This window comes from Caloenas nicobarica, chromosome 1 (assembly GCF_036013445.1).
Source record: "Caloenas nicobarica isolate bCalNic1 chromosome 1, bCalNic1.hap1, whole genome shotgun sequence".
Lineage (NCBI taxonomy): Eukaryota > Metazoa > Chordata > Aves > Columbiformes > Columbidae > Caloenas > Caloenas nicobarica.
The window spans coordinates 89,582,077-89,598,115 of NC_088245.1; the positions used below are offsets into that span (position 1 = coordinate 89,582,077).

The 16,039-nt window shown below is 39.3% G+C and overlaps 1 protein-coding gene across 1 annotated transcript; it reads left to right on the top strand.

Annotated features, from left to right (window-relative positions):
- The first annotated feature begins 1,368 nt into the window (after window positions 1–1,368).
- On the top strand, window positions 1,369–14,584 carry METTL16 (methyltransferase 16, RNA N6-adenosine). The gene is made up of 9 exons (XM_065647340.1): window positions 1,369–1,594; window positions 1,780–1,979; window positions 4,023–4,163; window positions 6,395–6,510; window positions 7,260–7,402; window positions 10,341–10,410; window positions 12,175–12,264; window positions 13,154–13,327; window positions 13,422–14,584. The coding sequence occupies exons 1-9, from the start codon at window positions 1,467–1,469 to the stop codon at window positions 14,037–14,039; spliced, it is 1,680 nt and encodes a 559-aa protein (XP_065503412.1). The 5' UTR covers window positions 1,369–1,466; the 3' UTR covers window positions 14,040–14,584.
- Window positions 14,585–16,039: the final 1,455 nt, after the last annotated feature.

Here is a 16,039-nt window from a genome sequence, read left to right on the forward strand (position 1 = left end):
GTGCCTGCTCGAGATGTGAAATGTGCTTAAAGTGGGGAAATTTGCGGAAGTCTTCTCCAGGTATGATATCTAAGCCTTCCTCCCTGCAATCAAACCATGTAACCCATCGTTTAAAATGCAGGTATTTCAAAGTTGGCTGTGCAAGCTAAGCCAGGAGCAGCAGGCCCCAGGCCACTGCTTGGTTGCCAGTGACCGTGTGCACCAATTATACAGAAATGCACGACTACGGGCCATTTCAGAGAATGTTAAAGGGCACTTCAAGGTAACAAGGATGCCTCGGGCAGGTAATGCCTGCCAATAGAGCAAGTGTAGAGTCTTGCATCTGGGTAGGAACAACACCAGGTTCCAGTATAGGTTGGGGAATGACCTGTTAGAGAGCAGTGTAGGGGAAAGGGACCTGGGGGTCCTGGTGGACTGCAGGATGACCATGAGCCAGCACTGTGCCCTTGTGGCCAAGAAGGCCAATGGCATCCTGGGGTGTATTAGAAGGGGGGTGGTTAGTAGGTCGAGAGAGGTTCTTCTTCCCCTCTACTCTGCCCTGGTGAGACCTCATCTGGAATATTGTGTCCAGTTCTGGGCCCCTCAGTTCAAGAAGGACAGGGAACTGCTGGAGAGAGTCCAGCGCAGGGCCACAAAGATGATGAAGGGAGTGGAGCATCTCCCTTATGAGGAAAGGCTGAGGGAGCTGGGGCTCTTTAGCTTGGAGGAGACTGAGGGGTGACCTCATTAATGTTCATAAATATGTAAAGGGTGAGTGTCATGAGGATGGAGCCAGGCTCTTCTCGGTGACAACCAATGATAGGACAAGGGGCAATGGGTACAAACTGGAACACGAGAGGTTCCACTTAAATATGAGAGGAAACTTCTTCACAGTGAGGGTGACAGAGCCTGGAACAGGCTGCCCAGGGGGGTTGTGGAGTCTCCTTCTCTGGAGACATTCAAAACCCACCTGGACGCCTTCCTGTGTAACCTCATCTGGGTGTTCCTGCTCTGGCAGGGGGATTGGACTAGATGATCTTTTGAGGTCCCTTCCAATCCCGAACATTCTCTGATTCTGTGATACGGGAGCAGAGGTGCCTCACGCTGCCGAGAAAAACGGAATTCTGAGCTGTTCACATAATTTTATATTTATTACTCGTTGACTCCCTAACTCTGAAGCGATGATGCGCGTATATAAAACATTCAGATTATAAAACACGTTGGTCGCTCCTCGATTCGGCCGATTCCGTCCCAGCAGCTCTAACACTACGCTCCTCTGTCACCGCGGTGGGCCCGCCTCCGCGCCCCCCCCCCCCCCCCCCCCCCCCCCCCCCTCCGCCCGCTGCGCCTTGGTACGCCCCAAGGGCCCGCGGTGCGCGCCGGGAGCTGGGCGGGCGGCGGCGTTGGCCGCCGGTGTGTCGGTTGGTGGCGGCGTCAGGCCGTTAACCCGCCCCGCGCTGCCGGCGGTTTCCCCCTCACCGCCCGCCATGGCCCTCAACAAGTCCATGCACGCGCGCAACCGCTACAAGGACAAACCGCCCGACTTCGCCTACCTGGCCGCCAAGTACCCCGAGTTCCAGCAGCACGTGCAGACCACCCTCACCGGCAGGGTGAGGTAGGGCCCGCGCGGCGGCCGTTGGCGGGGCGGCGGGAGAGGCAGAGGGCGGCGTAGGCCGGGCCAGGCCGCGACCGGGGGCTGTGGAGCTGCTCCCGCCGCCTACCGACAGCCGTGTGTGTGTGTCCGCCCCCGGGGTGTGGCGAGCGAGAGGGTACCAGTAACCGCTGCTTGTACCTTTTCAGCCTGAATTTCAAGGACCCTGAGGCGGTGAGAGCTCTGACGTGCACCCTCCTGAAGGAGGATTTTGGCCTTACGATTGACATCCCTTTGGAAAGGCTTATTCCTACCGTTCCCTTGAGGCTGAACTACATCCACTGGGTGGAGGATCTCATCGGTCACCAGGATGGCGACAAGCAAGTGCTCAGGCGAGGCATTGACATAGGTACTTGGAAAAGCAAAATTTGTAATTTGTTATTTGCTATCAGTGAAACTAGCTGGTAAAATTTGTTATGCATCTGTAGAGAAACACGAAGTTTGAGAAACAAAAATCTGAACTGTGCATGCTGTGAACCGTGCAATCTGCTTCCACTGGTGTTTCATTTGGCTTCTTGTGGATAAGATTTCTCTGCACAAACAGAAGAATGGCCATAGCTGGCAATTATTTGTCTTTTTATAGCCTTGAACTCTATTAAACTCTATTAAACTCTATTGAGTTTAACTTTGTGGATATGCAAGAATTATGCTGCTAGTAATGCAGGCAAAAATGCCATCCTAAAGGAATTTAAAAAAAGATGGTGTTTTTTCTTAGTCTTCTAACTAATGAATTATATTAGCAGTCTATTAATTGTGCTTCTGAATGTCCGCATGAGAGAGTTGGTGAGTTGCATAACAATATTTTCTCACGTTCCTGTTAATGACATTTTTCCTGTTGTTTCAGGTGTATTTGACAGATGAACGATCTAGCTTTTTTAAACTTTGATTTTTTTTTTTAATTTTTTTTTTTTTTTAGTGCAGCAGTTTTCATAAGCTAAATTGTAAAAGAGGCTTAATTGGAAACTAGGCCAAATACTAGCAAACCTGCATTTTGGTTGTACATGGTTAAAGGTTTCCTGTTTATTGTTGAAAACAAAATATTTTTTAAACTGAATTAAGCATCTGCAGATGGATGATATAATCCAGTGCAGTTTGTTCAGTTTCAGTACCCAGAGTATCGGATAATATCTGGACAATATCTGGATTAAGCAGCAGATTAATATAAACAATTATTCAGTAGAGATGTGAATTTTTAAGATGTATACTGATGCACATAATTTGGTTTCCATTAGAAATAAAATAGGCAAGCTCTGTAGGAGCAAGAAATTGTATCTCACATATAGATAATAAAATTGGCATTTGGATTTCAAATTTTTGGTGATTCTGTATGAATTATTTAGAAAGTACCTGTGATGGTACATTTGAATTTAGTTCACATCTTTTATTTGTCAATAGAATCTTCCTTCACGATTTCAAAGGCTTGTTTTTGAAGATTGTTTTGTGGTGAAGTAAACTAATAATGACATTCAGAGAAGACGGAATTTCTTTTTTGACTTATGTTTTAATGCTTGACATTAAAACTTTAAAGTTACTGATTTCCTCAAGGCTTCAGTTCAATGATCTTGGTTACCATGCCAGTCTTTATATTACTGTTTCCTTGATGTTTGCTAGTGTGATTATTTTTTTTAATGGAATTTTTGGCTTGTATTTTTACCTGTGTTTGTGATGGATACAAGGTTTGTATCATCATATGGTGTGTGCAAAGCTGCTTTCCTTTAATAAATTTTAAACTCGTTGGCCATCTTCTATGCATTCGATATTAGGTTGCATTTTTGAAAACTATTTCAATGAACTTCAGCACAATAGGTGACTGGTAGAAGAGAGAAATCCTTTAAGTCCTCCAAATATTGCAAAATCTTCAGTTTGTTTTTGTCTTGGTCTTTTTAGATCTCTTAATTGGCATCTCTGTTTCTTTGATAATTTTGGGCATCAGGGAAAGACAGTCTCATGGAACCGACTGTTGGGGTTTTTTTTTGGCTGCTGTATGCATCAAAGTAAATTATTTGTGGTAGATAATAGAAAAGTGCAGAAGAAAAGTACATTTGTGATAGGGATTTTTTTTTTTTTAGTAAAACCAGAATATATTTAGCTTTCACTATATAAATTACTCACTATCATATAGAAATAAATTGCTTAAAAAGAAGTTGATAATTTACTAGAAAATTTATTCCAGATTATTAAATCATTTATTTTATTAAAAGTGCATATTTGACAATGCTGTATTTCAAATTAAGAAAAGGAAGTTCGTTAAGGAACTGAGTAGAACATGATCAGTAATCAATGTTTTCTTGAAATTAGTTCTTTTTGTTGTAAAAAGTACGTAGTTATCAGCCACACTGTGTATAACACCAGAGACTCGTTTTGCCTTTCTCATGGCTCTTCACTTCTGCAGGGACGGGGGCATCTTGCATATACCCATTACTTGGAGCAACTTTAAATGGTTGGTATTTTCTTGCAACAGAAGTGGATGATATGTGCTTCAATTATGCCAAGAAGAATGTGGAACAGAATAACTTGTCTGATCTTATAAAAGGTATGATAATTAGTAGCATACAAATGTTGTAATGTATTTTTGCCGTGTTCAGTGGCATATCAGAATCTGTATTTCTGCCGAACACGTGCTCAATTGTTTTTACTGAAGCAGAATGTTTACTAAGGTCCGTGTATCCTTAAGCCAGAAAACTTGTCTGAGATGGGATGTGTGGATTATGAAAATCTGAAAATTAAACCTCACCTTGTTGTTTATTTTTTTCCTCTTTCCGTATTCTTTGTCTGTTACTGAAGTATTTCTTAGAGTTCAAGCTGTTTCTGCTGCTAGGAGACCTGGAGTGCTCTCCTCAGATAATTTGCCTGATACTGCCACATATATACATATCTTGTTCAGAGAGTGTCCTTCATCCTCATTCCTGAATAAGGTCCCAACAACGCCTGTTGGAATAGTAGCAGTGTGCCAGACTTGGTCTGTGGATGAGCTTGGAAAATTTCATGTAGGAACTCAGTATACTAAAAAGCAGGTCCATTATTCAGCTCTGAAATAACAACTTTAGTTCTGCTGGAATTTGGAAGCATCATTTTTATGAAAATGTTGTTGTCCTGGTCCATCCTCCCTGTCAATCTTGAAGAGCCAGGACTTGATGTGGAGAACAACAACAGTTTCTGTTACTGCTTCCATCATAGAACTTTTAGTGGTGTGGTGGTGTTTCACTATCCTGGAAAAGCCTGTGGCAAAGGAAAGTGCCTCATGCGAAGGTGTAGTGCCAAAGGAGAAAAGCTGGAGTAAGTGATTGATTGCTGGTGGCCAGTTCCATGGGCGAGGGAGTGCCACTGGTGGTGTCTGTAGCCGGACGCTGCCTGGATATGAACCACCCTACCACTTTTTAACTCTTGGGCCTGAATTGTTTACCTAGAGCTGTGTTCTACTTTAGCTAGGAACTTGTTTAGCAAGATACTTTGCAGTCATACTAGAAATCTTTCTGTACCTCTGTGTTTGTGGTTTTTTTTTTTTTTTTTTAAAGCCACAGTTTTCGTCATGTTCTAAGAGTTTATCTTGAAATTTTTGCCAGATAGCTTCATTTGGAGATCCTGTTGGATATAGCCTTCTTTCTTCTAACTTCAATGAAAAAAAAGAAATTCAATGATCATATAAACAGCAGTAATGTGGCAGTGGTTTACTAATTGCATCACAGCTTCTTTCCTCCCAGAGGAAATAAATAGTAATGTTTATTTGTTTGAAAATGAAATGCTGTTTGCAGTAACTTTCTTCCAAAGGTAATTTCTCCTATATGTACAAAATAGAAACTGGTAAGCTTGGGGATTGCTTGTAAATGCTAAAAAAAATCACACGGTGTTCTTAGTTGTGCATCTGTTTTACTGGAATGGGGTGATAGCCAGAACTTGTCTGCTGGTATTTAAAAAAATAATTAAAAATTTAAAAAATGAGTACCCTGCATGTAAAGGTAAGTTAAGAAATTTTTAAAAACTTGGACTCTTGAAGTTTTCAAACTGCTTTCAAGGTAATTTAGAATTGTTCCACAACAAGATTATTACATTTTTTCCTTCCTGTTGGTTTTATTTACTTTCTTATTTCCAAGTAGAATTACATACTATGAATTAAACAGCTAGCTGTGTAGGTCAAATGTGGCTTAGCAGTTAAACAGTGTAGTTTAACAAGTTCTTTGTTGTCACCTTCTAAGTAACTTTACATAGTATTGCTAACACATTCATTCTGTTTTATTATTCTAAGTTTAGATTTGAAGCTAACCTTGATGTGGTGTATCTTCTGTGAAGATAGCTTTTAGTCTTTCTGTTTCTTAGCTTTATACTCTAGAAAGACCAAACAGTGTATTTTCTCGAATAACATATCAGAATTCCATATCTTAAAAAAAATTGTTTAGATTAGGATTTGTTTTATCTCTGAGGAGCCTGTGGGGTGATCAACTGATGCTTGTGTTAATTTTTGGAAGGCCTTAAAGTGAATTTATAGTTGCATCGGAGACCTCAGTATAACTCTAGCAGTTCCTATTGTTTTAGACAGACTCATGTAATTCTACTACTGTATATAAACATACAAGCTGTTTGTATGCTAATCTTTAACCCGAAGTCTTTATTTGCTGCTAGTGTTGGTTAATTTTTTTTTTTTGGTAGAAAGTATTGTTTAGAAAGTACAGTTCTGATACAATGTATTGTTTCACAAAACACCGAAATGTAAATGGCATGCTAGAGAAAATACGAAGTTACTTACTGACAAAATGCGTTTGCTATTAGTGGTTAAGGTACCACAGAAGACTCTTCTAATGGATGCCCTGAAAGAAGAATCTGAGATTGTTTATGATTTCTGCATGTGCAACCCCCCCTTTTTTGCCAACCAATTGGAAGCAAAGGTAAGTTAACAACCTAAATGTTGAAAGTACCTCAATGCTAGGTGAGCGGGAGGGTAGCAACAATTTAACCTGTTCCCTTGGGGAAGGTTGAGTGGAAAATCCCAAATCATTATGAAATTGCATTTCAGTCTTCTCCTTCCACACCCTCCGCCCCAAAGGAGTTTTGAAAAACTTAACTGATGACCTGTAGAATTTTTTCACAAGTTCTTACTATCTTAGAGAGTTAGTTTGGAAAGTAGACAGCTGGTAAATGTGAACTAAAGAGCCTGTTGTGTAGCAGCGATACCAAGGAATTAGATTCTGGCATTGTGACTGTCTCTCTTTCTTGTTTCCTTAGTGATTTAGGCAATATCATGTAGCTCAGAACCGTTCTTGCAATACCCAGTAAATATAATCAGAAACCTAACTCTATAATATAGGGCAGTAGAAAAAAAATTTAAGTGTTGAAATTAAACAGTATAGGTTGTAATTGTGTAGATGCATGTAACCAACCTGTCTTACCACGTATTTTGTATTAGCAGGATACTGATGTGTGACAAGTAGCTTACCTGGGTTTGAGATTCTAGGGAATTCACTCAGTTGTGCTTATTTTGAACATATCTTTGTCTATTATCAATTGTTCTGATGAGGGGAGGATAACTAGAGGTGGTGACACTTGCTACCCAGTAAAGATTGAGGCAGGAAGCCATGTACAAAGCAGGCTAACATTTCATTAAATGTTCATCTCAAATGTTCTTTTTTCTATTCAGGGAGTAAATTCTCGAAATCCACGGCGTCCCCCTCCCAGTTCTGTAAATACAGGAGGGATCACAGAAATAATGGCTGAGGGAGGAGAACTAGAATTTGTCAAAAGAATTATTCATGATAGTCTACAGCTTAAAAAGAGGTTACGGTAAGTGCTTTGTTCCAATTAAAACAAAACACAATGCATTTTTATCTGCTTCTTTGGCAGAAATCATGTGAAAATGATATTTTAAGTAAGGAAAGTAACTTTGGTCCAGTTATACCTGTTTGGTTTGTTTAGTGTTATATACATATCAGTAATTACTCTCAGTTTCTGTAGAATTAGTTGCTTCTGAGCATCAAACAATTACAACTCATTGTTGGAGGCATTTAAAAACAGAAGGCACCCCCCCCCCCATACTACTGACACTTGTACCTTGCAGCTGAATTAGCTCTCATACTTGCTAAAGACAGTGTCAAAGGCATCTGGGATGGAAGGACTAATGACATTGCCTAGTTATCTGTTTGTTACCTCAAAGCTTCTATCTTTTCCTGGCTGAATTTTGCAGCTTTGCCTATTGAAGGTTACTGTTGTACTGAATGCTATCTTGGGTGACCATAAGCTGCAATAAAAACTATAGTGAGACCTTCTTTTGAACAAGGTAAAGAGATGGCACATCTTCATTTTTTTGACTATCAGACTTAGCCTCCCCAGATGCTGTACATGGTTTCTCTAGTTCTTCTGGAAGATTCCTTTGGTTTTTGTTTTGTTTGGGGCTTTTTTATTATCCTTCTGTAATATAGCTGCCAAAATTTTATTTTGTGTTACCACTGCTTAATCAGTGCCCTAAGTTGAGGAAATACAGCTTGCCTTTTATACGTTCAAGAAGTGTTTCGGTTTTGTTTTGTTTAGATCCTTCTAAGAAGAGCATTGCATTAGAATATCTTCTTTACCTATCTGATACCAAATTTTTTCCTTAGAATGTTTGTTTTCTAGTAATGGACCTGAAAAAAATGACGACTATATAAAGTTTTTGGAAAAACAAGACAAAGCAAACCAGCATTTGGCTCTGTTAGAAGTGCTTCTGTCTTGTAGAGCTTTGAAGAAAAAAAGTTGAGAAGGTTTGCAGAGGTTGCAATTTTGCAAAGCTTGAAACATGGTGGGTTTGTTTTTTTTAATGTCATTCTTTTCTCTGTCACCTCTCAAATCTTATAAAGTATAAAAAGGGGATAGATAGTATGGCAGAGTGATAAAATAGAGGTTTTGGTGTTCAGAAGTGGTTACAAGCCAGAAGAATTAAACTTCTGACACTTTTTAGCAATCTTGTTTGTGCCAGCAAGGACACTGGGAAATGGTTGGCATTCCTGTCAAAGTTTGTAGGTATAATGCTATTGTAGGCTACTTGATGTAAACCGGTTTTTAAGTGTGTATGCTCTTAATTGTGTCTAAAATGTAGTGATTTTTTCAAAACTAAATATAAGCTGAAACAGTTGTTCTGAATTTAGTCAGTGATCCAATAGGTGAGGGGAGGAAAAAAAAATTAAGCAGATGTCCATCTTCACCTTCTGTGTGACCTTAATAAACTCATCACTAACATAGAACACAAGTTTTAGGTGAGGGTGCAGGTAAGGAAGTGACTGGTGTTTTGAAGTTTCCTGAAAATGCAATCGCAACATTGTTTCTGCTTCCACATGGTGTATGTAGATCCACAGGAAACTTTCTCTTGATAAGGACCTTGAGAAGGGTGGCAAATGTAATAGAGAACTTACCGATGTTCATCATTCCTATATTGCTCCTCTTGGCTCTTCTAAGAGAGATGAGGGTATCTCTTGATCTGATAAATTGGTAGCATAAGGCATAGAACATACCCACATGCTGTGTATCACATTTAGGAAAAATAAGCTCTATATGTTTGGGGGGTAGAAATAGTTCAGTTCATGTTTTTGAATAAAATACCTTGGAGAACCTCTTGCAGAAATAACAGTTTGCTGAAAATACTGTTTCCTGTTTTGTGAGAGATAAGGTTGGGCAACTCTACCAAAGGGTATGAGTGATGAACTGTTAGTAGACAGAGACTCCCTTGGCCAGTAGGTTATCTTGACTTACTTCAGTTAGGAGTTGCAGGTTCCATATTTTTTAATTTTGGGAAAGAAGTGTGTTTTAGTTTTGCCAGAAATTTTGGCCTGTCATTTACATACTGCTGCCTGAAATTCTGTATATTGCATTATGCAAGAAGTAAATTTAAAGAATTGTCCCTTAACACCATTGGTAATACTTTTTTTTTTTTTTTTTAGTTTAAGTATATTTAATTTGTATATCTGAGCAACTTAAAGTGCTTGCCTTTGTTTTAGATGCATACTCTTGAGGAAACTCCCTTGATAACTGGGAACTCTAATTTTCATACGTTAATACACTATATTTATGAATAAACTTTTTGGATCCAGTCGTCAAGAAAGTATGGAAGAGGGGGTTGTAGACCTGGAATAGTAACTTGGATGAAGAACAGAGCTGTAATGTTTGGAGATATTGAAGATGTGGAGCTGGGTAGAAGGATAAGCTTCATCAGAAGTGGGAAAATAAATTTCTGTCCTTTTTTGCCCTTGTTTGTTTCTTCATGAAATACGGGTTAGCTGATGGAAACCTGGATAATGAATTACAAATGAGCAGAAGTGGTAGTCAGTATGTCGGCTTCTGAGGCACAAATGCTTGTCAATAGTTGAATATTCCTTTTTATTCTGATCCATTCTCCAAAGAAAGCAGAGAAACTGAAACAAATTATGGTAAGGGGTGACGTCTTCCACATAACTAAAGTCTCTCTTTGAATAAGATTCTTGGTTGTTTAGGTGCGGTTTCAATAGTAGTCTTAATGTATTTCCTAAAAACTTGAAAAGATTCCCCTGTCCTGTCTGTCATTGGGTCTTCCGTTCTAATTTATGTTGTGCTGTGTCCTAGGCACTCTGTTTAAGAGTGTGATTTTTTTTGTCGCTGTTGTTTTGTTTTTAAATCTATAGTTCTTGTAGGTTTTGATCCAAGTAGTTATTTCTGGTAGTTGCCATTTTCAGTTGATCTGCATTTGTAAAATGCTTTGTTCATGTGTTCTTTGCAGATGGTACAGTTGCATGTTGGGGAAGAAATGCAGTTTAGCACCATTGAAAGAGGAACTTCGAATCCAGGGGGTAGGTTTATACATGTCCATGTATATCCTGTATGTGTTCTGTACGATATATGCTGTGTTCTGATGCATGTGGGTAATTATTATTGAATTATTTTACTGAGGTTTTTTTTTCAAGAAGAAACTGCAATTCTTTTTTAGGGAAGCACTCAAAACTGTTGAGATTTAGTTATGGTAGATTCAAAGCTGATAGGTAAGTAGGACATGTTGTCTACAGATTTTGTCTTTATCACATGTAGAAGCACGTCTTTGTCCTTTCTAGAACATACAGGGTTTCTGCTGTAAAATAGCCTTAACAGGGCTGTTGTAAAAAAAAAAAATAATCTAGTTTTCTTTCCTTTTAGCTAACATGAGATCTAGCAATGCGGTTGATAAAAGAAATTGTATCAATATTTAAGTTATAGTATTGTTTTGTTTGTGTTCAATTCTGGCACCATGGAATAAAATTGAACCTTGTGCTACAATTCTTATGCAAGAAGGCTGTGCAAATAACTTTTTTATGGCTTTGTGGAGGAAGCATAGTCTTCTCTAATTGCCATACAAAGAAAATTATTGTGAGATCTGTCCTTGTGTGTGGTGGAGAGTGGAAGGAAAGAGAATGCATGGTGAAATCAATTCCCAGAAAGATGAACTACAGACCATAGGGAATCCGTAAACTTGCTGCCAAAAGCAGATACTGAGCTAGGCACGAAATTTCAAGTATCTGACTTTTTTCCCTATACTTGAACTGTTGCACCTCAGTCTTAGTAAAGGTAGAGAAATCCTTGCGAACCTTGCACAGAAAAGCTGAGGTTACCTTTTGTAGTTTTCTGGAAATTACCAAATTCATTTTGTTCAGGTTTGTAATCTCTGTTGTATAAGAGCTGGGAACATGTTAATTTTAACCAAGCACATGCTGTGTTGTGGTTCAGGTTAGGATGCAGCATAAAAGTTCCAGAAAGTCTACTAATTGTTCAAACTGTCTTGATATTTGCTGTATTTACTGTAAAATTCAATAGAATTAGGAATTGAAGGGTGGGAAAAGTTCTAAGATAGAGCTTTTTTTTTTCTTCCTCCTCTCCTCCTGTGTGGACCTGGGGCTTATGCTCTGGAGCTGATGATAATTCGGAGTGAGGTCAGATGGCTGATATTTATCCTTGCTATCATTTAGCACTTTCTCCATACCATACATAGATGCCTTGCATCATCCATATGTGGAAGGACTAGACAACACTAACATCTGAATTTTAAATTTAACGGCCGTGTTAAATTCAGATTTGATTTGTTGGGGCAAATATAGAAAAGTGTTTCTGCACGTGTTTCTGCCACCTGCAGACAGGTGAGTGGTTTGGTTTCCCAACTTTTAGTCACCTTTGTACTGTGTTCCTATGCTACAGCAATGGGTTCAGTAATCAAATATGGAAGAGGAGCAGGTTCTGAACAAGAAGAAAGGATGTGCTTTTTGTAGAATCAGAATGCAGATGTGTGCTCTACGTGTGCTGGATCGCTGCACAAAAAAGGTTGTGTTGTGTGTTGCTGAACTCGAAGCTCTGAAGGGGCACAGACATGGCAGAACAGAGATAGGAAATCCTGAGCAGTGGTACCAGGCTTGGCACTGACCAGCTTCAAGTGGCCCTGACATCCATGAGCCATGTCAGAAAGAATCTATTTCTGTCAGAGAAAATAACTCTATGCTAACTTTGTAATTTTTTAAAATTTGAAAATGTGTGCGGTAAAACAATAGTGTTTATTAATACGAAACAAAGTTTTGTATTGCTTCTTTGCATAGGTTCCTAAAGTTACTCATACTGAATTCTGTCAAGGACGCACCATGAGATGGGCACTGGCATGGAGTTTCTATGATGATGTACAAGTACCTGTAAGTAGCTTAATTCTGGTTTGCTTGTGATTGTCTGTGCCTCTGAGGAAAGGCATAATGAGCTATAACTACTGCGGAATAAACTGTTCTTAAGACTGGCACATTGGATGCACTGGGCTGTACGGACCATGGGATTTCTTAGCTGGCTGCCAGTCTGTTAGCAGTTGTTATGTGTGATTAACAAATGACCTGTGTTTAGGGAGGAAAAAAGAAGCCTGTGTAGGAGCTTCCTGTGAGTTTCAGTGAAAATAAGGGTCACTTGTAACATACTTCAAATAGCGTATTTTTAATACTACTAAATTGCTAACTTTGGGGCTAGATTTGAAATTTAAGCTTGCCTCTGATAACTTGTTTTTAACTTACCATATAGATTCTGTTACCAGATAGATATGAACATGTCTAACACAGACTTGCCTATATGAATGTAAGTGTAGCTTGTTCACCTTAAATAATGCGAGCCAATTGCTTTTTTGCATCCAGATGTATGTATACTTGAAGATAGGTGTAGACTAACCAACCTTGTAGAAGATGCAAGTAAACCTTCAGTGAACTTGGATCAAAGTGTGGATGTTAGCACTTAACCTCTATTCCCAAGAGCAGCTGCACTTTCTCAGCTCACAGAGAGCTAATATAATAGTTTGAAGGAACTGATGAATCTTTTTGCCTGACATCTGAGGATAAACTCCCTCTGTCCATCAGGCTAGCATGAAGTATATGATCCTGTTAGCTATTTTTAATCTAAAACTCTTTGGAATTGAGTGAAACACAGTCCATGTCAATGACTGTTTAGTGGCTTACTTTGTACTCTTAATCTCCATGTCTTCTGAGTACAAAAGCCATCCCACTAATACTGCATAGCTTTGTAATTTTTTTTTCTTTCTTCTGCTAGTCACCTCCTTCTAAGAGAAGAAAATTAGAAAAACCCCGAAAGCCAATTACATTTATGGTCTTGGCTTCTACAGTCAAAGAGTTATCTGTCAAAGCTGCAGCTATGGGCTGGGATGCTGTAGAAGCTATTGCTGTGGTTAGAGCCTGGGTAGAGAAGATTCTCACTGATCTGAAGGTACAGTATTAATTATTATATGTTAAAACAACATCCTACTTGAAAACATAACTGTGAGAGGACAAGGATGAAGTTCTGCTGTATTCTGCAATAGGTTCAGCATAAACGTGTTCCCTGTGGAAAAGATGAAGTTAGCCTTTTTGTGACTGCCATTGAAAACTCCTGGATTCATTTGAGGAGAAAGAAACGAGAGAAAGTAAGGCAATTACAAGAACTTCCTCGAGCTTCTGAAGGTATTCTGCAAGCAATGGAAGAGGAAAAAACCAGCAAGAAGAGGGAGGGCAACAATTTGGGCTGTGAAAACCCAAAGACTGAAGACTCTGAAGTGGGGTTTATGGCACCTGATGAGGATGTCCACTTGACCACAGGTGACGAGTTAATGGAAGAATCTGCTGCCAAAGAAGAATACAGTGAGCACGTGAAAGAGGAGGAGACAGAAGCAAAGCAGGGAGAAACATCACTTGGCAAAGGTTCCAGTAATGCAAAGGAGGAACCTTGCCCTTCAGAGGAAGCTAGCAATCTGACAGTAGAAAAAGAACAAAGTCCCAAAGAAGCTAGTAGGTGTTTTCTCTTTAAGTGTTTAATGAATGTGAAGAAAGAAGGAAATGATGTATTAGTAGAAATGCACTGGGTTGAAGGACAGAACAGAGACTTGATGAACCAGCTGTGCACATACTTGCGGAACCAAATTCTTCGACTGGTTGCTAGTTAGCCCTTTTTCCTACTTTGTTAAAGTAAGTCAATCCTCAAATTTTGTAAATTATTTTTAATGGATTAAAATTTTCAGTTAGCAAAACATGTTTTTTCCCCTTAAAAAAAAAAAAAGACTAAAATGGAGATAGAAGAGCCTTTTAATATTTTAAATAGCTTTTTCAAAGCTGCAAGTAGTACCTGAAGTGTACTTCAGTGGACATGAAGTGATGGGGAAGTAATAGATTTTATATACGTTAAAGTGAAATATGTCTATGCTGTGACTGTTTCAAATATCAACAGTACTTATTCTGGTCTTTTTTTTCTGGTGCAATAGAATTATATATTGTTACTAAGTAGAAATCTTTACTGAAATATTTTCTTCAATATTTTTTCAATACTAATGTGGAAAATGGTTAGTCTGCTGTGGGAATTGTTTTCTGCAGCAAGGAGTCTTCAAGTGAGGGTTTAAGTATGCCTCTCTTCCCTTTAATGCATTTAACCTTCAGTCTGTATAGTAGCAAGATGGGTACATCCTCTAAGTGTGAGTTCATTAAAATAATTGCTTTAGAAAAAAAAATGTGTGTTGTACTTTTCTGGTGCTTGGGCTTTGAAACATAGAAGAACCTACTATTAGCATCTGGATTTGTAAACTTTGTTTTAATGACAAAATAAGGTCTTTCAGCTGCTTGGTTGAAAGAGGATTTAGCTATGTTGACTGTTCCATTAGACCATTCCTTACACTGATGCCAATGTAATTATCTGAAATGACAGCCGTATTCTTAAAGGATTTTGCTTCCATTTAATCTTGAGAGATTGCTTTAATGACAGGAATGAGAGCACGTGCTCATCCTCGTGAGCCAGAAATTAATTAGACAGAACAAAGATGGGTACAGAAGCTTTAGGCTGTTGCAAAGGAAGGCTAGTGGAAAGAAGGTTGTCGCTTCTACACCTGACTCCCTGGTCATTTTTACCACCAGCTGTTTTCCCAGTGTTTCTGGGCCAGTCACCTGTTCCTGTGAGAAGAGAAGCTGGGGGACATGGGGCTCGGGTGCTTCAGAGAGGGTGTCTGTGTAAGTGCTTGAGATTATGAGCACTGGCATTGCTTTGCATGAATTCAGCCTCCCATGCTGTGATCCATTTCTCCGCAGAGATGGAGAAACATGGAGAAAAAGTTGGAGTGTGGAGAGTGGATACACCTGAGGAACAGAAGGAAATAATACTGCATATGTTCGTGCTACTGGAACCACTTTGAATGTTCACTCTTAGGTGTTGATACTTCTTGAAAGATTAGTATGTTTTCTTAAATTGAGATTAAAAGCAATTTATAAAAGCCTTAATTTTCCCCTCTGTTGTTAACTGTTGGTGTATCATGCTTCTTAGCACTTCTGCAGGTGATGGACAAACACTTGCATTTTTGGGGTATTGCAGAATTTTCACAGAACTGCTTCTGATATCTCACTGAGAGATAAAACTAGTCCTACTCTTTTAGAATCTTAAGAGGTTATTTTGGCTAGATGAGCCATTAAAACCAGAAAGCAGGGCTGTTTGTCCTTTGTGCTGTTCCCTGTCTATCAGTCTGTCTTAATGCAAGGATTAAGAAGCTCTATGAGCCTGCGTGCTTGTGGCTCTCTTGTTGAAGCAGAACCTTTAAACCCAACAGGGCAGGAACCTAAATTCTGAGACCCAATGTAAAAGTCAGATTTGGTGGTTCTCAGAGTGACACTGAGGGTTTTTGTGGGAAAGGGTGGTCAGAGATGGATTCTCTTGTTGACCTTTGTCTTGCTGATTTTCATCTTCCACATCCTGCAGCACTTCTTTATTACCTCTGTCTTTCACCTGCACAACATGAATAACATACTCTTGAGTGCTGCTTATTTTTACAAAGACAACTAGTAGCCTGTGATTTGGATGACTGTTTTAGCAGTTCAGATGCTGTCTTGGCATTTTATTTAATACAAATGCTTTGTCGGAAAGGTGAGTGTGGCACTTGGAAAGCTAGTCCCGTGTTGGGAAAGAATA